The 26,661-nt window shown below is 37.8% G+C and overlaps 1 protein-coding gene and 1 pseudogene across 2 annotated transcripts in view; one reads left to right on the plus strand and one right to left on the minus strand.

The window, feature by feature from the left end:
• Nucleotides 1-1,836: 1,836 nt before the first annotated feature.
• Nucleotides 1,837-26,661, minus strand: part of GRM7 (glutamate metabotropic receptor 7) — a 995,782-nt gene continuing 970,957 nt past the window's right edge. For both annotated transcript variants that reach the window (XM_043978848.1, XM_043978847.1), the window contains one exon: nt 1,837-2,994. In XM_043978848.1, coding sequence (XP_043834783.1) covers nt 2,945-2,994 — 50 coding nt within the window. In that variant the 3' untranslated portion in view covers nt 1,837-2,944. The remainder of the gene's footprint in view (nt 2,995-26,661) is intronic.
• LOC122736545 lies at nt 7,960-8,320 on the plus strand (annotated as a pseudogene).

The following is a 26,661-nucleotide window of genomic DNA, read 5'->3' on the forward strand; positions in this document are numbered from 1 at the left end:
CAAAGACAATGGTCTCAGTTCAGTCTTGCTTCCTACTAACTCTCCCCTCCTGCTCTTCAGTCCCATGTACAGTTACCACCATCTTCTGGATCCCAAGGGGCTCTGTAACTTTAATCCTCTTTCAGAAATAAAAGCTGTCTTTGTGCTTAGAGGTTCTTATCCTATTCTAACAGGTCTGTTTGGTTTGTTTTCCTTTGTTTTCCAGACATTTCTTTGTCATTACCTCATCAAAGGAGGCAACAATTAGCTTAAATTCTGTCCCCAATCAAACAAAACATCTCTCTATTCTTCTTGTTCCCTTTATTTATTTAGTTTAGTTTAGATTTTCAAGCCCTACTAATTGGGGAAAAAAGTGATTTTACTGTGAAAGTAATGAATCACATTATTATGATGGGACAACTTGACCATTCAGCTCCTGTGTCATTGTATGGCTAATGATCCCTTAACTAAGATTTACAAATGTAGCTGAGTCTCCATTTGCCATGATAAGGAGAAATTCAGAAGAATAGATAAGTGGGAGCCAATTCTACCCTAAACAAATGTATACAAATAACCTTGTATAGTGTTTTGTTTTTTTCGTTTTGGGTAGGGGGCATGGAGCATGGACATAAGTTGTTATCTCAGTTTAGTTAGATTAAAGCCAATCAATATTAAAATGAGTTTGCTGTTTCTCCAAATACAAGTTGGATATAGTGATGAGTGCTGTTATCTAGGGAATTTGGGATTATAAGACATTTAACTTCGGCCTATGCTAGAGTCTAGTATGTGCTACTTATGTTATAGTCTTTCCTATCATTCACACCATGTTCCACTCAAAATGACCTACTTGGTGTTTCTGCTACATAACATTCCATCTCTCATCTCTTCCTTTGTATAGGCTGTACCTCATGCCAGTTACCTCCTTCTTAGGAACCCTATTGTTGTTCAGTCATTTTCCAGTTTTGTCTGACTCTGCATGACCCTTTTTGGGGTTTTCTTGGCAAAGATACTGCAGTGGTTTGGCATTTCCTTATCCAGCTCATTTTATAGATGAGGAAACTGAGGCAAACAGGGTAAAGTGACTTGTCCAGGGTCACACAGCTAGTACAGTGTCTGAGGTTAGATTTGAACTCTATTCAAGCTTGGCACTCTATTCACTGCCACCTAGCTGCCCTTCATAGGAAGCCTAGCTTCCTTTAAAATTCAGGTCAATTGCTATTTCCTACTTTGGACCTTTCTTGATCTTCTCAGTTGCTAGTCTAACCCCCCAAACTGATTTATTTTCACTTTGCCTCTATCTTCAATTACTTACCTATTATAATGCTATTTCTCCTGTATGGCTTAGTAGTCATTTAAAAACACCTGTTGACTGAGTGATTAGAATACTCATGATTATATAGTGAAACCTCTGCCCACTACTGAGGTATGAAAGGATGTTTATCTTTTCACTGAGCTTTCATACTCTTTTGTTGTGTTTCCTCTCTCTATCGAATGTCCTTTTTGATTGGTAGGGTCTCTGGCTTTAAGGAGCTGCCTCATTTCAAGTGTGATTTTCTGAGTATGTTCCTGGGAGTTTAGCACAACACTTACATAAGCATTGTGACCATGATTTGCCCATCTCAGGGGTCCTCACTCATTCCATGTTCAAAAGATCTAGATCTTAGAAGGTGTCAGAAGTCTGATCTCCAGATAAGGGATCTTTTGCTGCTAGATTTCATGTCTTTAAAGAGCTTCAAGAAGTTTGACCTTATTTCTGCCCAGATTCCTTTCTTGAGATCCTTCATGAAATGTACTCTAAGGGGGAGAGAGAAAGAACTGAAAATATTTATTGCAGTGAATAAAAAAGTTAACCAAAGTCATTTATTGATACATTCTTGGACAATATCACAGATTTGAAAGAGAATGGAAAGGGGAGAGTTTCGCGGCACGGGTTGATCCACTAAATTGGCACATAAGCAGCAAGATTAACGAAATTACTTCTTACAAACAGTAAAAAACATACATGCTTTTTTTTAAAGTTCTTATCACACTGGTCAGTCATAGAGGGGCATCAACAAAACCTCAAGACATGAAAAAGCCATAGTCTTTCTTCCAAATACCTTAATTATTAAAATTATTGCAAAATATTCATATACCCTAATTAAAGTAACAAAATCAAACACAAATACAAATATCAAACATAAATTTTGAACATGTATTGTAAGATACATTACTGGCATGCATTCCAAATATCAAGACCTCTATTCAAGTCCGCCAATCCCTTTTTTTTTTTTTCCCATCCTTGCAGCCTATCACACTGAGGATACATAGGTGGGGCATACTTTCTCAGCACAGTTTTTGGTCTTTAAATATCTCTTTTTTTCTTAAAAAAAATAACATATATGATCTGCTGTGGTACAATAATAATAATTATACAGTAATGTACAGATATAGTTTTTGTCTGCCGAGATTTTGTTTGTTTGTTTCCAAATGATCTGTCATCTGAGAGAGTAGGGGCTCTAAGAGAGCTGGGCATTCAAAACAAACAGTGAACTTGGATACAACATTAGATGGTGATATGCAAAAAATCCTCACAAACTGTACAGAAAGTTTCAAAACCTTGCAGTCTGGAAATACATACATAGAAAGACAGATTTGCCCCTGGAAAGTCACTGCTGCTCTATGCAGTTCACCCATAAGGAGCCTGGGACTTGAGTTCCATACCTCCTAGTCATTGAGAAGGCCCAAGATCACAGCCGGATGGCAGTGCTGATGCCAGTGACTTATTAAGCCAAGATAAATTAAGGATATTTCAGAAGCAGCTGTTTAGGATACTTGGATCCTCTAACATTGGTCTCCAGTAACTGCCTGGCCGTTGAACTCCTCCGATGATGGTATGCGGCAGGACAGGAAGAGTCCTGTGCCAGGTTGGGTGACTTAATAACTGAAGATCTCCAACCTCCTCCCTTACTTCGGATGGGAAAGGTTAGATTACCAGGTTATTATAACTGACGTACTTCTTTTTTGCAGCAGGGCCTAAAAGAGAAAAGCAAAATAGAAAAAAAATCACCCAGAGCCACATCTCCATTTACAAAGGTAAAGTACTCCCATCATTCCCCAAAAGGCAAGATTCCTAAATTGAAGGGGACCTCAGCAATCATTCAGACCAATACTGCCTGTAATAAAATCCTTTCTTCTACTTACCTGAAAAGTGGCCACTGAGCCATGCACAACTTGAATGCTTCTAATGAAGGGGAACTCGCATCTTTATTAAGCAACTTGTTCCACTCCCAAATAGTCCTCATCACTAAAATTATTTTTCTTTATATCAATCTTAAATCTACCATTTTTCAACTTCTACCCAATGCTTAGTTTGGGTTCTTGGAATTTACTACAAGCCTAAAGGCTCTTCCAGTTGACAGGTAGAAATTCATCTGACATTTTATAATGTTTATAATGTTGAGGATGTGAGAGAAAAGGGGAGGTGAGAGGTACAGAAGATTTATCTTTCAGAAATATTAGAAGTAGGCTTTTGCATGCCTAAGTATACACATGTGCTATTTTTTAAAGCAAATTTGCTAACTTTTCAGAATATGGTGTATTTGTGTTCAATAAGTTCTCAGCTTCACCACATTATTATCTCAAATCACTATACTTTGGGGTTCCCTGGATCTCTCCTGAAATGTTCACCCTCGTCTCAGATTTGAGCATTCTTCATTTTTGTCCTACTTTGTGGCATCTGTCTGGGCAGCAACTGATTAGCAATCACCTAAGAGACAGCCTAAATTGTCAGAATATATTATCACATTATTATGTGGTTATGTCTCATCAATACATGTAGAATAGGAATCTTTCCTTGAAAAATATATTGGCACTAATTTGGATCCATTTCAGATTAAGTCAACCTAAGTGGTGTCTGTCATTTCAAAGTCTCATACAAATTATCATAGATATGGTTTTATGGCATCATTCTCTATAGGTCTTACATGGTAATCAAAGAAAATAGATTCCATTAAAATTTTAAACCAGATTAAATTTCTCCTGTGTCTCAGCTGTTACATTTAACAGTGGGCTTTATCAAAAATACACACAAATGGGGGGCAGCTAGGTGGCACAGTGGATAGAGCACCAGCCCTGGAGTTAGGAGGACCTGAGTTAAAATCCGACTTCAGACACTTGACACTTACTAGCTGTGTGACCTTAGGCAAGTCACTTACACATAAATGCCATGCTGTGCTGCCCTCTCTCCCCCCATTTCATGAAGCAATTTTAGGTCTTTGAAGAGCCATTATGATATTAACAAGCAAGATGCCAATGTCCACATAGACATTGACATTTTCAACCAGGTCACATATGGATAAAGGCAACAGGTGTCACTGCAATGATCAATCTTTCAATCACCAACCAACATTAAAAAAGGTCCCAAGGAAATAAAGAACAATATGAATTCATCCCTACTCTCAAGGAGCTTATATTCTACCATATATGCCAAATGTGTGCACGACAAATGGAAGGCCACGGTTAGAGGAGATATCCTGTATTGATGAGGCATTTTCTTTAGTAGTTGAAACCTCCCTGCATTTTGATGGTAAGAAAAGTCTTGTTCTGCAGCTGTTCCTTGGGGTTCAATTGAGAGACAGCACACCAGTGGTAGAGAAACGGAAATAGACAAGGATGAGGAGATAGGAGACATACTCAAAGCTCATCTCTGCCACTCATTCCCTAGCTTCCTCTGGGCATCTCACTCCCTTGTCTGGAAAAAAGGGACAACACGACCTGAGTATCTCCCTCACAGGTTGTTGATACACGCATTATTTAAATGTATTAGCATCAGCAGCATTTGTGGCAAACCTCAGCTGAATGTCACAAAATAAATTTCATGGAACAACTTGGATCAGCCGCCTTCACAGCAAAAGAAAACAAACATACAAATGAACCAATACTCCTTTCCTGACCTGAATAAGAGGGGACCCCTCCCCAGGGGTAGTATTTAAAGCCACTGTCTTTACTCTACACCTGTTTGAAAAAAAAGAAAGAAAGAAACAGCAGCTTTTAGTTTTGTACAGGTTTGGCCTTTGTGCCTAAAGGAAAATCTGCAAATGTTCTTAGATCATTATCATGTGTTCACTATTTAGTAACTAGGAAGCATGTGTGATCTGCATTATGGTGATAAATAGGTTTAGGTTAGGGCACTGCTGTGACTCACTTCATTGATATGGATTTCACTCAAGGAAGTACAACAATAGAAGCAAGAATAAATGCAGTTTTCCCTCAGTGGACTCTGTGTGTGTGTGTGTGTGTGTGTGTGTGTGTGTGTGTGTGTGTGTGTGTGTTGAAGTAGCCTAGGAAAGGTTTTCTTTGGGAGGATTGGGCATATTCTGTCCTACTCAGGTATATCAAGAATGGCTAGATACAAATATTTTAATGTAATTCCATATATATGTATATGTACATTAAAATATTTGTATCTAGCCTTTCTTGAAATACCTGAATATATATATATATACACACATATATATGCATACATACAAACATGTGTGCATACGTGCATTTTATATAACACGTGAGGTTATGTTATGTTGTACATTTTATATAACATGTGTGGTTATTTTATGTGTGTACACATACTTGTGCTTATATGCACATATACAAACACAGATATGCGTATATGTCCATACACACAAACACAATATCTTTTGTTATACCAAAGCCATCCATAGATCAAGGGAACAAGGTCTGTTTTGTCATCAGTTTTTTTTTGTTTTGTTTTGTTTTTGTTTTGTTTTTTTAGTGAGGCAATTGGGATTAAGTGACTTGCCTAGGGTCACACAGCTAGTAAGTGTTAAGTGTCTGAGGCCGGATTTGAACTCAGGTACTCCTGACTCCAGGGCCAGTGCTCTATCCACTGCGCCATCTAGCTGCCCCTTGTCATCAGTTTTTAATACTCTAAAGGTCTGGAATACCAGTTTATAATGTCACCAACTTTGCCTAAATTGGCATACCCATAAAACCAGTTGAAAAGCCCTGTGTGTATTAACTTCTCCCATGCTATGTGTCCCCACATGTGCATGCACGTGCACACACACACACACACACACACACACTCATACACAAAGATTTTATAAAGAGCTACACTTAGGTTCATTTATGAGGATTTCAAGTGTAAATGTTTATTCACTAAGTTCTGCAATCACTAAAGATAAAGCAATATTATTCTTTTGTAGTTATCATTACCATCAGAAGTATGTTTTTCTCTCTTTTGTCAGATAATTGCCTTTAGGAGAGAAAAACTAAGAGTCCAAACAAGGGTCAGCTGTTTGATGTCTTCATTCATTAATTTCCATACAACATTTAGAGAAAAAATAGAAGTCACACATTTTGGAAAGATTTTCCCTAAATTCAAAATCCATTATTTATTGGCATTACTAACACTAATGGTCCTGAATTATGAAGCAAATAAGATGTAAAACCACAGAGAAATCAATTTGCTCAAAAAAAGTCATTCACAAAAATAACATTAATACATTCCAATTTGAGTATAGAATTTTTAAGTGAAATGCTTACTAAATTATCTCTTGAATGATAGTCTTTTTTTCTCTCACTCTCTGTCTCTTTGTCTCTATATCTTTCTGTCTCTATTTTTTAAAATGGCAAGGAGACACTAACATATGTGTTGTTTTTTTCTCATGCTAGTTTGCTTTCTCTCTCTTTTTTTTGGGGGGGGGTGAGGCAATTGGGGTTAAGTGACTTGCCCAGGGTCACACAGCTAGTAAGTGTCAAGTATGTAAGGCCCAATTTGAACTCAGGTCCTCCTGACTCCAGGGCCAGTGCTCTATCCACCGTGCCACCTAGCTTCCCCTTGCTCTCTCTTTTGACACAATATACATATCAGTGGCGAACAATAGATCATGTCTTAGCCTCCTCTCCCTTTTGAGGGGTGCAGGACAGAGTTCCCAATGCCTTCCTTCAAAGAAGGCAAAAACTGAACTTTAAAATTACTCTGTATTTGTTGCCTTTCCTGGCTTTAAATTCACAGAAGATAACCTCTTATGTCCCTACTTACCTGCTGCTTTTTGTATATTGTCTTTTCCTCTAGATTGCAAAGTGGTTAAGGACAGAGACTCTTTTTTTTTAATTGTATACAAACCATAGTGCCTGGCCCACCCGTTGCTTTGTGAATGTATATTGGATTGGATAAGAATAGAAAGGTAGGCCTTAGACAATGGGGAACAATCTGCAATTGTGGAGGAAGTATGTACAATGACACAATCTCACATCCTGGAAGTAAGGCATGACATCAAGTTATGTTTATAATGTAAACCACAGTTTGAATGTGCAGATCATTGGCCCGTAGGTTATTCTGAATGTACAATATCAAACAGTTCATGTAGGTAATTTTTTTTCTTGTGCAATCCACTAGTAATGTTGATGGTTACTAGAGCCAGCCTTAGGTATGGTATTTTTGGAAATGGTACATAAGAAAATTAAGGAATAAGAAGACTGCAAGTATACCTCACAACCTATCTGTATTCATACTGAAGTATTATAATAGAGTAGATGGATTGTTAGATTTAAGGGCAGAGGGACTGGGTTCAAATCTCACCTCTAATACTAGGATTGTGATCATAGGTAACTCACCTAACTCTCTGCTCTCTAGTTTCTTGATCTTTAAAATGGATATAGTAGTACCTGCCTCACTGGGTTATTATAAAACTCAAAAGGGTCAATGCAAGTAAAATACTTTGCAAACTTTAAAGTGAAATATGAAATGTTCTTTTTTTATTAATATATAGTAGTTTGGAGCTTATCAAGTACTTTTATATAGATTATTTCACTAGATCTTCATTCTGATACGTTGAAGTGTTGCTGTTCCAATTTTACTTATTAGCTGTGTAACCTTGAACAACATATTAGACCTCTCTGTGCCTCAGTTTTCCTTAGGAAAATCAATGGAATCTGGAAGCCTCGCTGCAACAACCACTCGGAGCTGCCTCAGTCGTGATGGCTTCAAGGTTACTGTGGGATGCCAGGGTGCTGGCCGTCCAGGCCTTGAGGGCCTGTGGCCTGGCTTGGGCTGCTGCACGCTCCATGGTGAGCAAAGGATGCATCCCTTCTGATGAAGAGCAGGCTACTCGTTTGGAGAGAGAGATTATGATGGCTGCAACAATGATTTGGATCCCTACAATATGTTAGCCCCAAAGGCAGCTCCAGGGACTAAGGAGGAGCCAAACCTGGTCCCTTCCATCACTGACAAGAGGACAACAGTGCAGTCATCTGATTCTGGCTGCACAAAGCCAAGACACAATGTCGCCCTCACTGTGGAACCCATTACAAGCTGGTACCCGACCCGTTGAGCCACTGAGCCCCTGGATGGGTTTACCTGGGATGTGGTGTAATGTTTTCTTCCCTCCAATCACCAATAAAAGATTAAACATTTTTTAAAAAAAAGGAAATTCAATGTATTTAAAAATGAAAGACTGAGATTATATCTTTAAACTGACATCCAAACAAAGGTGTGGTCTTAAATAAGTTACTAAACTTTCTCTGTACTTCAGTTTCCTTAGAACTGGGATTTGAACCCAGTGCTCCTAATATCAAAATCGATGCCCTCTTCATTATATCATACTTACCTCCTTTCAGGACAATTACTATCATGTATTTTAAAAATGTGTGTGAAGCCACAGCTAGGTAAATACAGAACATGTCACTCTGTTGTCAAGTTGTCTGAGAAATCATGTTAGCCTGACAAGTTTTATAAGCATCATAGTGAATGAAATAATCATAAGAACTAGAAGTTTGATGCTATCATTTACTTCCTTCAGGATGAAAGAAGTAATATACATCACCTGTTGGTACAAGACAGTTGGGTCAGTACTTTTACACAGAGGAAGAAGAAAGATTAGAGACACAAAGACAGAGATAGAGTTAGAGGGAATGGTGAACATCTATAAATTGAGCTGCTGATCCCAAAGGATTTCCCCAAATCTTAATCTAGGCTTATCTACCCAACTCTTGATTGGAATATTAAAAGGTTGCTGGAGCATGCTATTCTGAGATAAGAGCATCTGAATTACTTTAACAACCCTAGTGTAAAACCTACCAAATCTCCCATCTCCAATACCTTTTGATTACTCAGTAGTTGCTAGTGGGCTAAAATCATCCATGTGCCTGGAATTCATGAATCTTCACTTCTTGGATCAATCTAAATCCATCAAGGCAAATCAACAAGCATTTAATAAGGGCTTAATATATTTCAGGTATGGTGCTAAAGATTGATCTGGGATGGCAGAATGACAGGGTTTGCATATAGCTTGTTCCCTTCTTTTATGTCAATGTGATTTTATGTCAATGAACCGTACAGTTCACTTAAGGAAGGTATGGTCATATCTATTCCTTGAAATCATAGCACTTGATTGGCATAGCCAAGGATTTGTATTAGAAAGAAATCCTCCCCACCACCCATCCCCATACCGCACTGCCCCCATCCCTGGTAGCCTATAATCCCAAGTTCATTTCTGATTTTTGTTTAGGTAGCACATTTTTTTTTCTCCCTTAAGAGCCTGTAATTTTTTTCAAATGGACATTTTGATTCTTTATGAGTTAAAATTTGATTCTGCTAGAGATTCATATACTTTTAAGGATGGAAGAAAATGTAAAGCTCAGGGAATCCAAATATGGGGAAGTTAATGTCTCCAAAAGATGAAGTCACATGCCTCAAATCACATACCTAGTAAACGGGAGAGCTGAGATAAGAACTCAATTCTCTGAGTTCCCAGTTTGGAGTAGCACACAGCAGTTTGTATGATACCTGTGTCTTTCTCTGGGGGCTTCTTGACTTTTCAGATGGTTGCTCATCTTGTCAACCTTTCATGTTTAACTGTTTGCTGCTCAGTACACATGATGATCCATTGCTAGTCTCTGAGTTTTATCCCTCCCCAAATAACCTTTATCCCTCCCCAAATTCATTTTTATATAAGTTCCATGTGGAGTTATATATATGCACATATCTTTCTTGTTAGATTGTGAATTCCTTCAGGACATGGGATATTCTGTTATGCTGAAGACAGTGTCTGGAAAATTTTATGTTCTTAATAGATGCATACTGATTTTGGGGATGCCTTTAAATGCTTTCATAGTCCCAAACAAACAAAACCACAGAGGAATCAAATAGCTGAAGTCATGGAGAGGTTCTAGCATGGTATAGGGTAAAAAGTATTGTTCCAAGAGCCAGGAGACCAGAGATGATGTTTAGTTTCTCCTCCCCCAATGAAATCATCTTGTATTTGTCTTTAATGTATTATGCATATCCTTATATGTATACATGAGCATAGTAAATTCCTTTTACTCCTCACTCAAATAAGCTAAGTCTTAGGATTTATGCCCTTGAGCAGAGATACTATTTGATTTTTTGCCATTTTATTCCCAGAGCTAGGCATAGTGCCTGCTACATGCCTGGGGACTTTATAAAGGGTGGTTGAACACAATTGAGCACAAAGTAGAGACTTACTAAACACTTGTTGAATTAATTTGATCATGGCCAATGTGTTGATATATATTCAGATTATATAAATTTGTTATAAGGAAGTGCTTCAATTTGGGGGGGGGAGGTAATTTGGATTGATGGGTAGTAATATACATATGAATATATATATATATAATTTTATTCACTGAAATTCTTTTAAATGTAAATGGTTGTTAAATAAATATGAGGGCATATTGATTTTCAATGTTATATTTTCGGGAAAACATTTAATTTAAAACAATAAAAAAAGAACATCAATTCAGGTGGGGCGGGTGGGGGGGATGGAAGTAGAGAGTAGACAACTCCCTGAACAAAATAATACAATCAGTCCTATCAAGTCATCCAACAGAGCTGTGTAGACAAGACCTCTTTTGATCAGATTGTTTTCATAGACACAGTCATAAGATTATTTGAGGATCCACCAATATGCTGCTTAAGTTATCACCTTTGTTGTTGTTATTAAAGTTATTACTTTTGAGAAAATTTACTAACAGATGCAACTACCACTTCCCCACTGTGGCCCAGTGTGATTTGTAGTGTCAAGAAGGTGTAAACTCTGTTCCTTGTCACAGTAATGCAGTGAACTGTGGAATTGCTAGAGAGACAGAGACAGAGAGATAGAAAAGAGGGACAGAGGAGAGAAAAGGATTGTTTGCACATTATTGGACAACATTGTTATCATCTCTTTGCCTTTCACTTGTAGTCCTTAACACAACTCCCTTCTTTTTACCTTTAACCACCCGAGTAAAGCCAAAACATTCTGGCTGAAATAGAAAAATTTGTGTTTATTACCATGGAGAAAAGAGAAAATAAATGCTCCAGTGTTCCTAACAAAATCTAATTTGTGTTATAAGATGTAAGACATTGAAAACTGGTTGACATGGTTCTTAAAAGATTCATTTGTAACACATCTGTATCAGAGCCAAGAGAGAGTCTCTGTTATGGAACAACTAGAAACCAGACTTCTATTCATAGTGAAATTCTGAGTAATTTGATTGCTACTATGCTATTGAGATGGTGCTTTTACATGGCAGTGAGGTGGTGGTGGTGGTGGGGGGGTATTTTTATAAAATGATTGTGTCAAGATTTCCATTGTTGGATTTTTTCCTGCAGTCTGGTGAGTTGGAACAAATAGTCAGAATATGGCATAAAGCAATGTTGTTGTTCAGTCATTTCAGCTGTGCCCAACACTTCGTGACCTCATTTGGGGTTTTTTTTTGGCAAAGATACTAGTAAGGGTTTGCTATTTCATTCTCCAGATCATTTTACAGATGAGCACACTGAAGCAAACAGGGGTAAGTGACTTGCCCAGGGAAACTAGTAAGTGTTTGAGGCCAGATTTGAACTCAGAAAGATGAGTCTTCCTTATTCCAGGCCTGGCACTCTAGTGACTGCAGATGCTGTCTTAAACTCAGCACTCTCTAAATCACTCACCCAGAAGCAAAGCCCATTTACCTTATTACAGTTATGGCCTTGCTTCCTATGTAATCCTGGAGAAATCTCAACCTCTGAACTTTTTTTTTCTTTACCTGTGAAACAGGGATGCTAATAACTTCCAAGCCTATCTCACAGAGTTATTTTATAACAAATGAGATAATATATGTGAAAATATTTTATAAATTATAAAACCTCATTTATTTGTAAGGGATTTGTACAATAATAATAATAATCATAACTTATATCATTAATATTATATAACTTCATCCTAGGCATTATCCAGTATATCTAGCTAGCCGCTCTGTATTTATAGATCAGGATTATTATTGTGCTTTAATTTCTAAATCTCTTCTAGTATATGAATAAGGCAACTGGATATTTTGTAGCCATATGATTCAGCAAAACATCAGGGAGTTTCATTCTTTCTTTAAAAAAATATGAAAATAATATGTTATTTAGATATAAATATCTGCAAAATTAACATCTCTACTATAATTTGTTGTTATATGGTACAGGGTAGACCAAAAGCCATGATGTTTTAATAACTTTTTTGAAAATCTTTTATTTTTTCACCATTTGTGAGATTTCAAATGTAATATAAATTTATTCCTATATATAATGGTATGATGCTATGTTATTTTAAATTAAAAACAAAAAATGAAGGAGTTATTAAATATTAAAACTCCTTTGTGACTTCTGGCCCACCTGTATTTTGGAAATAATTCCTTTTGCCAACAATATTTCACATTAATTAAGACCCATCTAACAAGGAGACTGGTAATTTTATAGGATGATGTTAGGGGTGCTGGAAAAGAACTTCTGTTCAAAAACATCTCCCCAAACACTACTCACCATTATGATAAAAAAAGTCCATCATTTCTTACTTTTGAATGAGGTATGATATCAACTATTGCATTCTAAGCGTGTATGAATATACATATATAATATCTTTTTTGTTGTTAAGTCATTTTAGTTGTGTCTGACTCTTTGTGACCCCATTTGTACTTTTCTTGGCAAAGATACTGGAGTGGTTTCCATTTCCTTCTCTAGCTCATTTTACAGATGAGGAAACTAAGGCAAACAGGGTTAAGTGACTTGGCCAGGGTCGCACAAATAGTGTCTGAGGCCAGATTTGAACCCAGGAAGATAAGTCTTCCTGACTTCATTCCTGACAGTCTATCATTGCTCCATTAAGCTGTCCATAGACATACCTATATGTATACATATACATATATGTATATGCACACATATACACATGCATATATACCTCTCTCTCTCTCTCTCTCTCTCTCTCTCTCTCTCTCTCTCTCTCTCTCTCTGTTTCTCTCTCTCCCTCCTCTTTCTACCAGGACTATGAGAGAGTACCAACTTTGTGAGAATGGAAATTTGGATAGAAAAGAGGAATGAGGGGGCAGCTAGGTGGCGCAGTGGATAAAGCACTGGCCCTGGAGTCAGGAGGACCTGAGTTCAAATCAGACCTCAGACACTTGACACTTACTAGCTGTGTAACCCTGGGAAAGTAACTTAACCCTCATTGCCCTGAAGAAAAAAAAGGAATTATTTTAATGTATGAGGACTGGCTAGTGAAGCAGGCCTTGGATAAGTTGATGTGAGGGTTGCAAGTGTGGAAAGAAATGAAGAGAAGTGTCAAGGAAGGAACATGCAAGGTTAGCAAAGACAAATTTCAGTTTCTTCACAATAATGTCTTTGGCTGGCATGGGTTGTGAGAAATTATATGAAAAGTTGATTAGGGTGGAGAAATAATTACAGTATAATCAATCTAATCGAATGAATGTCTTAAGAGATGTGATTCTGCTAATAACTGTGGGCAAATCCCTCCTCTTGGGTATTCAGTTTGCCCACCTGTAAATAAAAACACTGCTTTAGCTATTGCTTCTCACTCCAATTTTCCATGAGTTGAAGTGATCTTTAGAAAGTCTGACATCGTCATGTGTGTGAAAGATTTGAGAGATCAAAAACCTTAAACAAAACGAATTGTCAAAGGTTATGTTCCAGGGCTTCCTCTTGCGACTTTCTTATATTTGACATAGCATGGACCTCTCCTGTACCTGAGAATGTGTGTGCTCTCCCCAGTGACCTTCCTATTATTTGCTACCTTCCTCCTTTTTGGCCCAACAGAGCCGTCTGCTGCTGTATCTATTGAGAGAGCCAGCAACTATTCAGGGACTGTCCTTTAGGCTGAAGGAGGAGCTAGATCTGTTAGGCTGTTAGCAGGCAGCAAGTAGGGAAGAAAAAAAAAGTGGTTCTAATATAAAGAGCTAAAAAAGGCCTCAGACTTTGACAGAGACGTAGGGAGAATATCAATTTTCATACAGAAATATATGACAAAAATGGGCAGTGCCAATCTGCCCCTCTAGTCTTGCTAAATGGAGACTTATTTGCCTGTTCCCAGATTGAGGTCAGGGACATAGATAGGACAATAAAAAAGGAACTGTCTTTCCACTAACTGAAATAACAGACAGGCTTAAGAGAGAAAGCAGAAAAGAAGAGAGTATCACCAGGATAAGAGTGGACAGGAGCAGCTAGGTAGATGGATAGAGTGCCAAGCTTGGATTCAGGAAGATTCATCTTTCTGAGTTCAAATCTGACCTCAGACAGGGCTTTACTAGTCATGTGGCCCTGGGCAAGTCATTTAACCATTTGCCTCAGTTTCTTCATTTGGAAAATGAGCTGGGGAAGGAAATGTCTAACTATTTCAGTATCTTTGTCAAGAAAATCCCAAATGGGATTGCCAAGAGTCAGACAAGACTGAACAAGAACATCTAAAGCTGTGCAAGGATGAAACAAGAAGGAACATTGGGATCAAGAATTGTTCTAGCTAGGACACAGTATAATTGGCCCTGAGGATGAATTTCCAACTCTCCTTAAGAATGTGTTCATCTGTAGGACAGTATGTTCTTTTTATCTGAGGGCATTTTCCTTGCCATTTATCATGCTATGGTATTTAATTAAATGTTTGTTTGCCTTGAATTACTGCATGCTCTGCTTTGTTCTGGGGAAAGAAAAGTATCAATGGGGACTCATAACTTGAGGTTTTGATTGAACATTATCACATGGATGACTTCCTTCTGGGTTTAACTTTTAGCCATGGACATTTGGGGGAAATCTAGGCTACATAATAACCTCTCAACCACCTTTTCCTCCATTACCACTATCATAGCACAATGGATGGCACTACCTTGCTCCATTCTGGAAACCAATAATTTTTTTTTTGGTGGGGGAGGAGTGAGAAGGAAGGCGATAAGTATTTTATAGAACCTACTATGTGCTAGGCACTGTGCTTAGCTCTTTTTATACATAATTTATTTGATCTTTACAACAATCCTGGGAGAAAGTTGCTATTATTATCCCCCATTTTACAATGGAAGAAACTGAGGCAAAGAAAGGCTATGTGACTTTCTCAAGGGCACTCAGCTAGGAAGTATTTCAGGTTGCATTTCAACTTGGTTCTCCCTAACTCTAGGCCCCGGCCCTGTATCTACCACTCCATCAGTTGGATCCACCTTCTTTTCCCCATGAAGCCTTCCCTTCATGCTTTTTTAAAACTGATTTATTTATTTATTTATTTTGCTATTTATTTATTGAATTTAACTTTTGATTTCAGTGATATGAGAAACTCCTTGTATGGTAACCTCCCTGTATCCACACAGAATGGTCCAGTCCAAGAGCTGCCTGGGTATCCTGGTTTTATGTGGTATGAGCTGCAGGGAGGGAGAACATGTATATCATCTGCTCTTCCAAGGGAAGGCTCTGAATTATATTTGTAGTGAATTTTCCACTGAAAGTAAACCCAGTGGAGAAGATAATAGGAGAAGGTAATAGAAAGGTTTCAAGGAAGAGAATATCATCAGGCAAATGACTGTCAACATTATGCTCGTCTCTAAGCCTTTCCTTTATAGGATGTTGTGAAACTCCAGAGACATACTCTACGTGAAAGTGATTTGTAAACTCGAAAGCCTCATGCCCACATCAGGGTTTGCTATGTAAGGGTCATGATCCTCTGCAGCTAGCAAAGAGCATAAGACAGTTTGTCAACACAGAGAGTACGCAGAGCAGATAGGTGTGAAAACGCACATTTCCCAGCAGAGGACCAGCAGAAAAGCAAAATGACTTAGCCATCAGTGCTTTTCCATACAATAATAGAATTCATTTGGCTACAATAGAAATCTCTGCATCCCTGGGGTGTTTCCATCCCAAAGAAGCTAATGCAAGCTTTCTGACCCTGTATTTTCTTAAAAGAAAGGAGTGGGGGGAAAAAAGGCTAGAAAAATATATGCCTGATGTGAACATTTTCTATTTTAAGAAAAAATGTATATAGCCTGTTATTTATTATATGTGTGTTTGTGTGTATATGTATATATGTAAATATATATACATATATATATATATATGCATGTAACTATGTGTGTATGTGTGTGTCAAAAGGACTTGAGAATTATAACCTGGGGAAGAAAAGACTCAGGAGAGATCTGATGAATGTCTTCAAGTACTTGAAGGAATTTCATGTGGAAAAGGAAATAAAGTTGTTCTGTTTGGCAGCAGAACTGAGTAAAATGAACGACTGAAAAAGCATTTATTAAATGCTTACAGTATGCAAAGCACTGTGGTATGCAACTGAGGGTAAATATAGAAAAGGAAGATGTTCTCTGCAACATTCTAATGGGGAAGAGGTTTTAGCTGCAAGTCAGATAGAAAGGCTCAGTGGTTCTTATGGTGCAATAGGAAGGTAAAGGTTATGAGCAATCCTACTTTAATGGTGCATTAGAAATTAGTGTTAGATTTAGAGTCTAAAGAACCAGGATTAAAAACTTAGCTCTCCCATTTACCACCCATGAGACTTTGGATAAGTCACTTAACTTCTTTAGGCCTCATCTTTTTTATCTGTAAATGAAGGGGTTGAATTAGATCAGAGGTTCTTAATATATTTTGTGTCATAGAGCAATTGGTGAAGTCTTCTCAGAATACTGTTTTCAATACAGTAAAATATATAGAATTACAAAAAATCCCAATTTATTAAAATAAAGATGTATTTTTACTCACATCCAAGTTTACAAAACACTGAAATATCTCCTTGGGAAAGGCTTATGAATCTCAGGTTATGCGTTCCTGTACTAGATACCTAAAGTCCCTTCTAACTCTAATGCTATGATTCTATTTCTCTTGAAAACTTGTCTCCAGCCTAGCTACTATAGACGTCAGAGAAGGAAGCAACCCTTGTAGAATAGAGGACCACTATCCCCACCAGCATCAATTGCTTTGAGGAGTCAAGCAAGCCAACCTAGCTGAAGAAGTAAGGTATCCTGAAGGAGAGATAAGATGCAGCATGTCTAAGGTGGGTCAAACCACTGACACCATCTTTACCATCACCTCCCTTTAGACCTTGGTGGCACCTGCCCAGGACTCTGATCCCAAGAAACCTTGAATAACATCACGTCCCAAACTATTTCCCCAGTTTCCATCATAGCTCCCACAGCCATCATGGAGGGAGATGGAGCCCACTGCCACCAACACCAGCAACATTAACCATTAACCAACTATTGTCCTAAAGGCAGCTAAGTCAAAGAACTGCAGAAACAGCACTGCCTCCAAGACTAGGAGAACAGTGCCTATCTAAAGCTGTGCAAGGAAGTAGCCAGAAACAATTTTAGGATCAAGAAATGTTCCATCCAGGACATAGCTAGAAATAGGAGAGCAATTGTGTTCCAGTCTCCCCACTGTGGCCATCTATCTGGGAGCAACACTTGTAGAAATACAACCTGGCAACCCCCTCCTCCTCATCAACTTAGCTCCTGAAGAAGAGAAAGTTCTTACCAAGTTGGTACCATCTAATGTTTTGACATCAGAAATGGTTATGATTTTGTCAATGGAAATGACATTTAAGCAATGCATTAACATCTACCTTCTTATTGCACCATAGGAACCACTGGGCCTTTCTCTCTGGCTTGTGGCTAAAACCTCTTCCCCATTAGAATGTTGCAGAGAGCATGGAAACAGAGAACAGCTTCCTTTTCTATATTTATCCTCAGTTGCAAGCCATGGTGCTTTGCATATTGTAAGCATTTAACAAATGCTTTTTCAGTCGTTCACTGTACTCAGTTCTGTTACCAAACAGAACAACTTTATTTCATTTTCCACATGAAATTCCTTCAAATATCCATCAGGTCTCTCCTGAGTCTTTTCTTCCCCGGGCTATAATTCTCAATTTTTTTTAACCAGTCTTTATATGGCATGGAATTGAGGCATTTATTTTTGGGGATATAGATCAAATGAATATATATGGTTGAATACCTCAGGTTGGTACTAGGTTGCTGCTGACAAAGAGAACCATTTTTTAAAAAATTAAATGCGTATCATCTCAGGGCCCAACAGAAATCGCACTTCCTCCATGAGGTCTTTTCTGATTATTCCAACTCTTGTTGATCATTGCCTTCTCTAAGCTATTCAAATCAAGAAACACTTATTATTGGTATATGACTATTACCAAGGTTCTATGCTAGATGTTGTGAAGACACAAATTAATCAATTAACAAACAAGCATTTAGGAAATGCTTACTATGTGCCAGACACTGTAGTAATGCTGAAAACATGAAAACTAAAGCACCTCTGCCCTGCAGGAGCTTACATTCTAATGGTAGAGGCAGCAAACCTTCTCTTCAAGTAAATTGCAATCTAATAAGTGAGAATTTAATGAAAATGTGTGAAGGGCAAAATAAAGGTTCAAATTTTCATGAGAAATATGAGGGTTGAAAAAGATCATTTTCAGCTGAAAGGTAAGGCATCAAGGTAGGCTTCATATATGCCTTATACAGACCTCCTGCAAAGGATGACAGAAATATTTTCAATAGCAGAAATGTGGAAGGAAGGAGCTCATTTCAGTTCTAAAGGACATCTAGCATGAATACACAGGTGTGGGAGAAAGGAGAATTGATCTACTACTAAGTATATTAAATGTTTTCAATATGCATAAATGAAGAAATGTAAGATGTTCTCTGCTTCCAAGGAGCTAACAATCTAATGAAAAAAAACAACATATATAGAAGATTTCTCCTGTAAGTCAGATAGAAAGGCCCTATCATCCTTAGGGTGCTATAATAAGGAAGATCTTCTTTAATTCATTCATTTTGCCTATAAGAAAGAGAATGTTAATGGAAGTGGACAGGGAAAAAAGGCTCAGAAGGTATGTTGGAGACAGATTGAGGGTTATGGAAACTGTTTAAAATCCAGGTACAAAAAGAGTTGAAAAGGTATGTGAAAAGCTAACTTTTCAATTTCTGTTAAATCATATATCCCTGATCAGTAGTGAGGGAGCTTCATGCTATGAGATAGTAAAGTAGTCTCCTCCTCCTCCTCCTCCTCCTCCTCTTTTCTTCTTCTTCTTCTTCTTCTTCTTCTTCTTCTTCTTCTTCTTCTTCTTCTTCTTCTTCTTCTTCTTCTTCTTCTTCTTCTTCTTCTTCTTCTTCTTCTTCTTCTTCTTCTTCTTCTTCTTCTTCTTCTTCTTCTTCTTCTTCTTCTTCGGTGAGGCAATTTGGGTTAAGTGACTTGCCCAGGGTCACACAGCTAGTCAGTGTCAAGTGTCTGAGGCCGGATTTAAACTCAGGTCCTCCTGAATCCAAGGCCAGTGCTTCATCCACTGCGCCACCTAGCTGCCCCTGAAGTAGTCTTCTTAATGGCCATTGAGCAGGAACAGCTGATGACTTAGTGGCTATTAAAAAGGGACTGAATCCTCAGTATTCACTTCACTTCTGGCTGTGGATGATTTCATGATGATTTCCAGCCATTTCCCATGAGAGTAGGGAAGGGGCCCTCACTATGGCCACAAGTACATAGCACCTAAAGTAAGTAGCTTCTATAAGCAAGCAGGAGCATGGGGTGTAGACTGCCTCTTTCCTGATCTCAGGGGAAAATGAATATGTCCTGGCTTGGAGGTGACCTTGTGAGTTAGAGGTCAAGAAGACATGGATTCTTTTATTTGGAGTTTACTGGTGGCATAGAGAGTAGCCCCTCTTCTAGAACTCTTGGAGAACACAATCACCAAGAAAACATGGACTTCGAGGGACATGGTGAAGAGCTGAGGTGAAATGTAAATGCCTAATCAGCAGTCCCAAAATCTGCATCCTGTTCTGATGTTCAAATATTGGCTTCTTAACAAGTTATATATAGAGCTGCTGAATCTTCTCTTTAAGTTGTTCTGTCAATGTGTGCTATGAGTCTGTTTCCTTTAGCATTTATTTAGTGTGTGGCAAATAAATACCCATACCACACATGATTCATATTTTACATTGAATTTCTTTTTAATCTCCCCATCCCCAACCTCTTTTGGAGAAGCCTAGAGAGAAGCCAATGACTACACTTTAAATAATTGGTCCTTGGGACACCAAGGTGGAAGTATAGTGAACTAATTCAAGTGATAAAAGGGAGCCTAGTCCCTCTCTAGCCAATTAGCTTTGAGCAATGTGGAAGGGTAGGCTCTCCTCTGGCCCACGGGAAGCTTTCACAGCCATGTGGGTTCTTGGCACTGGAGGCGGAAGGAGCAGCTGAGTGGCTCATTTTTCTCTCTCCCCTTTCTGAGCCATGTGCTCTATCTCTTTACTAATACTTACTATGCTTTAATAAATTCTTAATACCCCAAATTGGTGCAGTAGCCTCTAATTTGTAACTAGCAATATATATTAGAACCCCAGCTAATTTTCCCTAAAACTTGGGACAGTAATAGGACAACTCCATATAATTTTAATTGCCACAATGCTAATCTTTCTTTTAAAATAAACCAAAAAAAAAAAAAACCCCAACCCTTTATCCTAATTGATTCTCTATTTTCTTTCCCAGTTTCTCTTCCAAAACTCTTTTCTTTTCTTCCCTCAAGCCATTTATATGATTCCTATTCTCTTCCTTCTCAGTGGAGGACTTCACTTCATATTTCACTGAAAAACTTGAGCTATTCATTAAGAATTCCTGTTTCTGCTCAATTTCACTCTTTAAGTGGGGGCAACTAGGTAGCACAGTGTATCCGCTGCCCCTGGAGGCAAGAGGACCTGAGTTCAAATTTCACCTCAGATGACTACTAGCTGTGTGACCCTGGACAAGTCGCTTAACCCCAATTGCCTTATGACACTAATATGATGCGATATTCTTTCTATGCACCTGACTGATCCTTCACAGACTCTTTTGCAAATCATCATGTTCTGGTCCCCTAACATATGTATAGATATCAAGGCTCTATCCTTGATCTTCAATCTTCTCTCTATATACTCTCTTGTTCATCTCTGGGGTTCATGGATATGGCTCTGAAATCTACATATCTAGATCTTACCTCTCCTGAGCTCCATTCTCTAACTGCCACCTTGCCATCTCTACCCAGTTATGCCATAGACATCTCAAAGGATCAAAGGTGTTCAAAAAGGAACTCATGTCTCCCTCCCTAATTGTTCCTTTTATTCCTTTTTTTGGTCAAAGGAACTACCATTCTTCCAGTCACTCAGTTTGCAGACTGATTGTCATTATGAAATCTTCACTCTTTTTCCTGCCTCACATCAATCAATTGATAAGTATCATCAATTATTTTTCTGCTTCTCATTCATCCCTCTCTCTCCACCATTACAACCAGTAGTTCAGGCCTTCCTCCTAGTTCACCTGAATGATTGCAGCATTGTTCTAGCTGTTCTTGTATTCAGCACACCCTCCCTAATCCATTCGCCATACTTGCCAAAATGATTTTGCTAAAGCATCAGTCAGGTCACATTACTGCCCCTGCTCATGAAGCTTCTGTGGCTTCCTCCCCAGTATACTTCTAGGGGAAAATAGAAATTCTTCTGTTTGGCATTTAAAAACCTTCACAATCTGGCTCCTGTCTATTATTTAGTCTTTCTGGACAAATGATACACCAAACCCTCACACACTACATTTCAGTCAAACAGCTCGTCCCAATATCCATTATTCTACTTACCTCTTTTTTGTCTTTGACTATTCTGTGTCCCCTTCCAAGAATGCTCTTCCTCATCACATTTGCCTCTTGGAATCTCTTGACCTTTCAAGAGTCAAGTAGAGTTGACCTCTGATAGGACTCTCATGATTTACCCTTAAATTGTCAGTGCCTCCCCTTCAATTACTTTGCATATCTTTTATATTGATTTATCCATATGTATATGTTCTTCCACACCCAGGAGGAAGTAAGCTCCTTGTGGACAGGTTTAAAAAAATATGTTTATCTTGAAATCCCAGCACTCAACACAGTGCCAAGCATATAATAGGACCTTAATTAATGCTTTTTGAATTGGATTGAATTATATTTCATCATTCTTCTCTGTAATTACTTCCTCTCAATCTTGATGAGGCAGAAGACAATTACTAAGGCACCAGCATTCACAAGTCAACATCCAAAAATAGCAAGTCTTCCAGCCACCACAGTAGGGGATGGCTTGGTTACAAATTACAATAACAAACCAAAGGTTTCCAAAGAGATACTTTCTGAATAATAAATAAAATTCAAATGTGCCTCAAAAAAACGCTCTCCTAAATTTTGTCTCAGGAATGTTTTCTATGATAAGGATTGACAAAACAACAACAACAACAACAAAATAGCTCATATTTACACAAGTATCTTCCCTACAATAAACCCATGAAGGAGGCAGGGCATTTATTAAGTCCATTTGGGGGTAGCTAGCTGATGCAGTGAATAGAACACCAGCCCTGGAGTCAGGAGGATCTGAGTTTAAATCTAGTCTCAGACACTTACTAGCTGTTTGACCTTGAGCAAGTCACTTAACCCAATTTCCTCCAAAAAAACCAAACAAAAACAAATTAATGAGCCCATTTTATGGGTAAGGAAACTGAATCCCAGAAAACCTTGATGAATTGGTCAAGGTCACACAGCTGTGTGTCTGAGGCTGGATTTGGATCCAGGTCTTCTTATTATAAGATCTGTGTTCTTTCCACTATGCCATACTACCTCCTAGGTAGCATGCATCTCAATCAACAGGTGACTATAAGGAAAAGCTATTTGTATATCACAATTGATCTGGAAGTCTGGTTGTAGTGTTAAAGTAAAAAAAAAAATTAAAACAAAATTTGGTTGTCTAATTATTGAATCCTGTGAAGCATATATTATTTCTTTCTTTAAATTTTTTGTTCCAAATTCTCTCCCACCCATTGAGGAAGCAAGAAATACAATACTCATTACACACAAATTCACACAAAACATATTTTGCATTAGCCATATTCTGTTGAGAGAGACAGAGAGGGAAAAAGGGTTTCAATCTACTCCCTGAGCCTGTTAGTTTTCTACTTGGAGGTAAATAACATTTTTCATTATGAGTCCTTTGGAGTTCTGTTGGGTCATTGTATTGATCAGAGTAACTAAGTCTTTCAGAGCTGATTACAATATTGTGGTTATATTGTTAATCATTCTTTTCGTTCTGCTCTTTACTTTGCATCAGTTTACATAAAACTTCGGGGGATGGGGGGAGTGGTTCAGTGGATAAAGCACTGGCCTTGGATTCAGGGGGACTTGAGTTCAAATCCAGCCTCAGACACTTAACAATTACTAGCTGTGTGACCATGGGCAAGTCACTTAACCCCAATTGCCTCACCAAAAAAAAACAAACAAACAAACAAAAAAACTTCCCAGGATTTTCTGAAGCCATTTCCTTGATCATTTCTCACAGAACAATAGTATTCTATCACATTCATAGACCATAAGATGTTTGGCTGTTCTTCAACTGATAAACATTAATTTCTAATACTTTACCATGATAAAAAGAGCTGCTATAAATATTTTGTACATATATATCCTGTTACTTTTTCTTTGATCTCTTTGGTGTACAGACCTAATAATGGTATTACTGGGTCAAAAGTTATGCAGTTTTATAGCCCTTTGGGCATAGTTTCAAATTGCTCTACAGAATGGTTGAGCCAGCTCATAACTCTACCAAAAGCGCATCAATGTACTGTTTTCCCACATCCTTTCCAGCATTTGTCATTTTCCTTTCTTGCCATCTTAGCTAATGTGATAGGTGTGAGGTAGTACCTCAGAGTTATTTTAATTTGTATTTCTCTAATTATTAGTGATTTAGAGCATTTTTCACATATATTATTCCTCTTCTCATTTTTTTTTGCTAAAACAAAACAATAAAAAACATTTATTTCATTTAAAAACTCCAGGGGCAGCTAGGTGGCACAGTGGATAGAGCACTGGCTCTGGATTCAGGAGGATCTGAGTTCAAATCCGGCCTCAAACACTTAACACTTACTAGCTGTGTGACCCTGGGCAAGTCACATAATCCCAATTGCCCTGCAAAAACAAAACAAAACAAAACCCTCCACAGTCTTCATAATCTTCAAATCAGTATCAGAAAGTGAATAGGTTAATAGTCAGAATTCCTGGCTCTGCCCCTTACAATTCTATGGCTATGTGTCACATCAACTTTTTGAGTCTCAGTTTCCTCATCTATAAAATGAGGATGGTCTGGGTAACTTCTTAGGTTAATTCTAGCATTAACATTGTGGGATTCTGCATATCAGTTTCTCTGGACAGTGTCACATTAACAATAAGGAATATTTTGACAATTGACTTTGCCATAGGTAATTTTGTGAATTGGTCACAGGTCTAATATTCACTATTCCTCTTATGCCTCCAGAGCTTCTCTAGAGTCAGGATGCTGTTAACACACTTTTGACTTTATTTCCAAAGATCTCACTGAGGTTAGACTCTTCTGCCAATATATATATATATACCACCTTCTCTCACTCTTTATCATTTCTTCTTCTTATAAAATTTATTTGATTTTTTAAAAATAATAAACATTTTATTTATAGTTTTGAGTTCCAAATTTTATCAATCTTTCCCTCCCCCCATAGTAAACAATTAAATATGGGTTATACATATTCACTTATGTAAAACATTACGATTTGTCATTTCATACAAGAAAATTTGAATAAAAGAAAAAAATGAAAGAAAGTGAAAAATAGGATGTTTCAGTCTATGCTCAATCAGGATCAGTTCTTTCTTTAGAGGTGGATAGTATGTTCTTTGGGATTATTTTGGATCATTGATTTGTCGAGTCATTGTTAAGTCATTCACAGTTCTTCATCAAACAATATTGCTGTCTCTGTGCACAATGTTCTCTTGGTTCTGATCACTTAACTATACATCAGTTCATACAAGTCTTTCCAGGCCTTCTTGAAATCATCCTGTTTGTCATTCTTATAGCACAAAAATATTCCATCACATTACATACCACATCTTGTTTAGCCATTCCCTAATTGATGGGCATTCCTTTGATTTCCGATTCTTGGCCACCACAAAAAGAGCTCCTATAAATATTTTTTTACAAATAGGTCTTGTTTTCCCTTTTGGGGGATGTCTTATGGACATAAACCTAGCAGTGGTATTGCTGGATCAAAGGGTATGCACAGTTCCATAGCCCTTTGGGCATAGTTCCAAATTGCTCTCCAGTATGGTTACATTTTTTCATGACTCTCTAGCAACAGTGGATTAGCACCCCAGTTTTCCCACATCCCCATCAACATTCAATATCAACCTTTTTTCTTATATTTGCCACTCTGATAGGTATGAGGTAATACCTCAGAGTTGTTTTAATTTGCATTTCTCTAATCAATAATGATCTAGAGCATTTTTCATATGATTATAGATAGCTTTGATTTCTTTGTCTGAAAACTGTCCTTTGAGCATTTATCAATTGGGGAATGACTTGTGTTTGTTTTTGGTTTTGTTTTTGGTTTTGTTTTTGGTTTTTATAAATTTGATTCAGTTTTCTATTTAACTGAGAAATGAGGCTTTTATCAGAGATACTTGTTTCTTTTTTTTTAAAGTAATATACTTTTATTAGTCACACAAAAGAAGCCTGGAAATTTAAAGAGGGGAAATCCATGGGATAGAAAGAGGGGGAATCCAAAGGATACAATGAGGAGAGAAAGCTGCTCCCATAACGTGAGGCAACAGTCAATCCTGCCAAAGCAAATTGGGACAGTGTGTGTGTGTGGCGGGGGTAGGTGTAGGAAGAAGGAAGTGGTACCTTGGAAATGAACATAATCAGATCAAGAGCAGAAAGGGAGTTCATAATGGTTTTGCTAGAATAGAAGTTCTTAGCCTTTTTTGTGTCATGGATTACTTCTCAGAAGAATGTTTTTAAGTGTGTAAAATAAGACACGGAATTATAAAAGTAACTGATTAAATTGAGGTAGTTATCAAAATATTAGGAAAAAAGTTCATGGACGCCAGGTTAAGAACCACTGTCTTCCAACCTTGGCCCACTGAGGGTACACTGAGCTCTTGTCACTCCTCCCATTTCTTTTTTTTTAATTTGAATAGAATTTTATTTTCCAAAATATAAGTAAAAAAAAAATTTTAACATCAATTTTTAAAAAATTTTTGTTCCAATTTCTCTTCCCCCCCTCCACCCCCACCCCCCCACCCACAAGAACTCAACAATTCAAAATAAGTTATACATGAGTAGTCATGGAAAAATTCCCATATTAGCTAGTTGTGAGAGCAAACAGTCAAAATACCCCAAAACTTCAGATTAAGGAATTGTCAAAGAGGAAAAGAAAAAAAAATTTAACGTGTTTCCATCTGTTTTCAGATACTATCAGTTCTTTCTCTGCAGATGGGCTGCAATCTTCATAAGTCCTCCAGTGTTATATTGGATCATTGACTTGCTGAAAATAACCACATGCTTCCCAGCAGATCATCCCCCACTATTGCTGTT

This window comes from Dromiciops gliroides, chromosome 1 (genome assembly GCF_019393635.1).
Source record: "Dromiciops gliroides isolate mDroGli1 chromosome 1, mDroGli1.pri, whole genome shotgun sequence".
Lineage (NCBI taxonomy): Eukaryota > Metazoa > Chordata > Mammalia > Microbiotheria > Microbiotheriidae > Dromiciops > Dromiciops gliroides.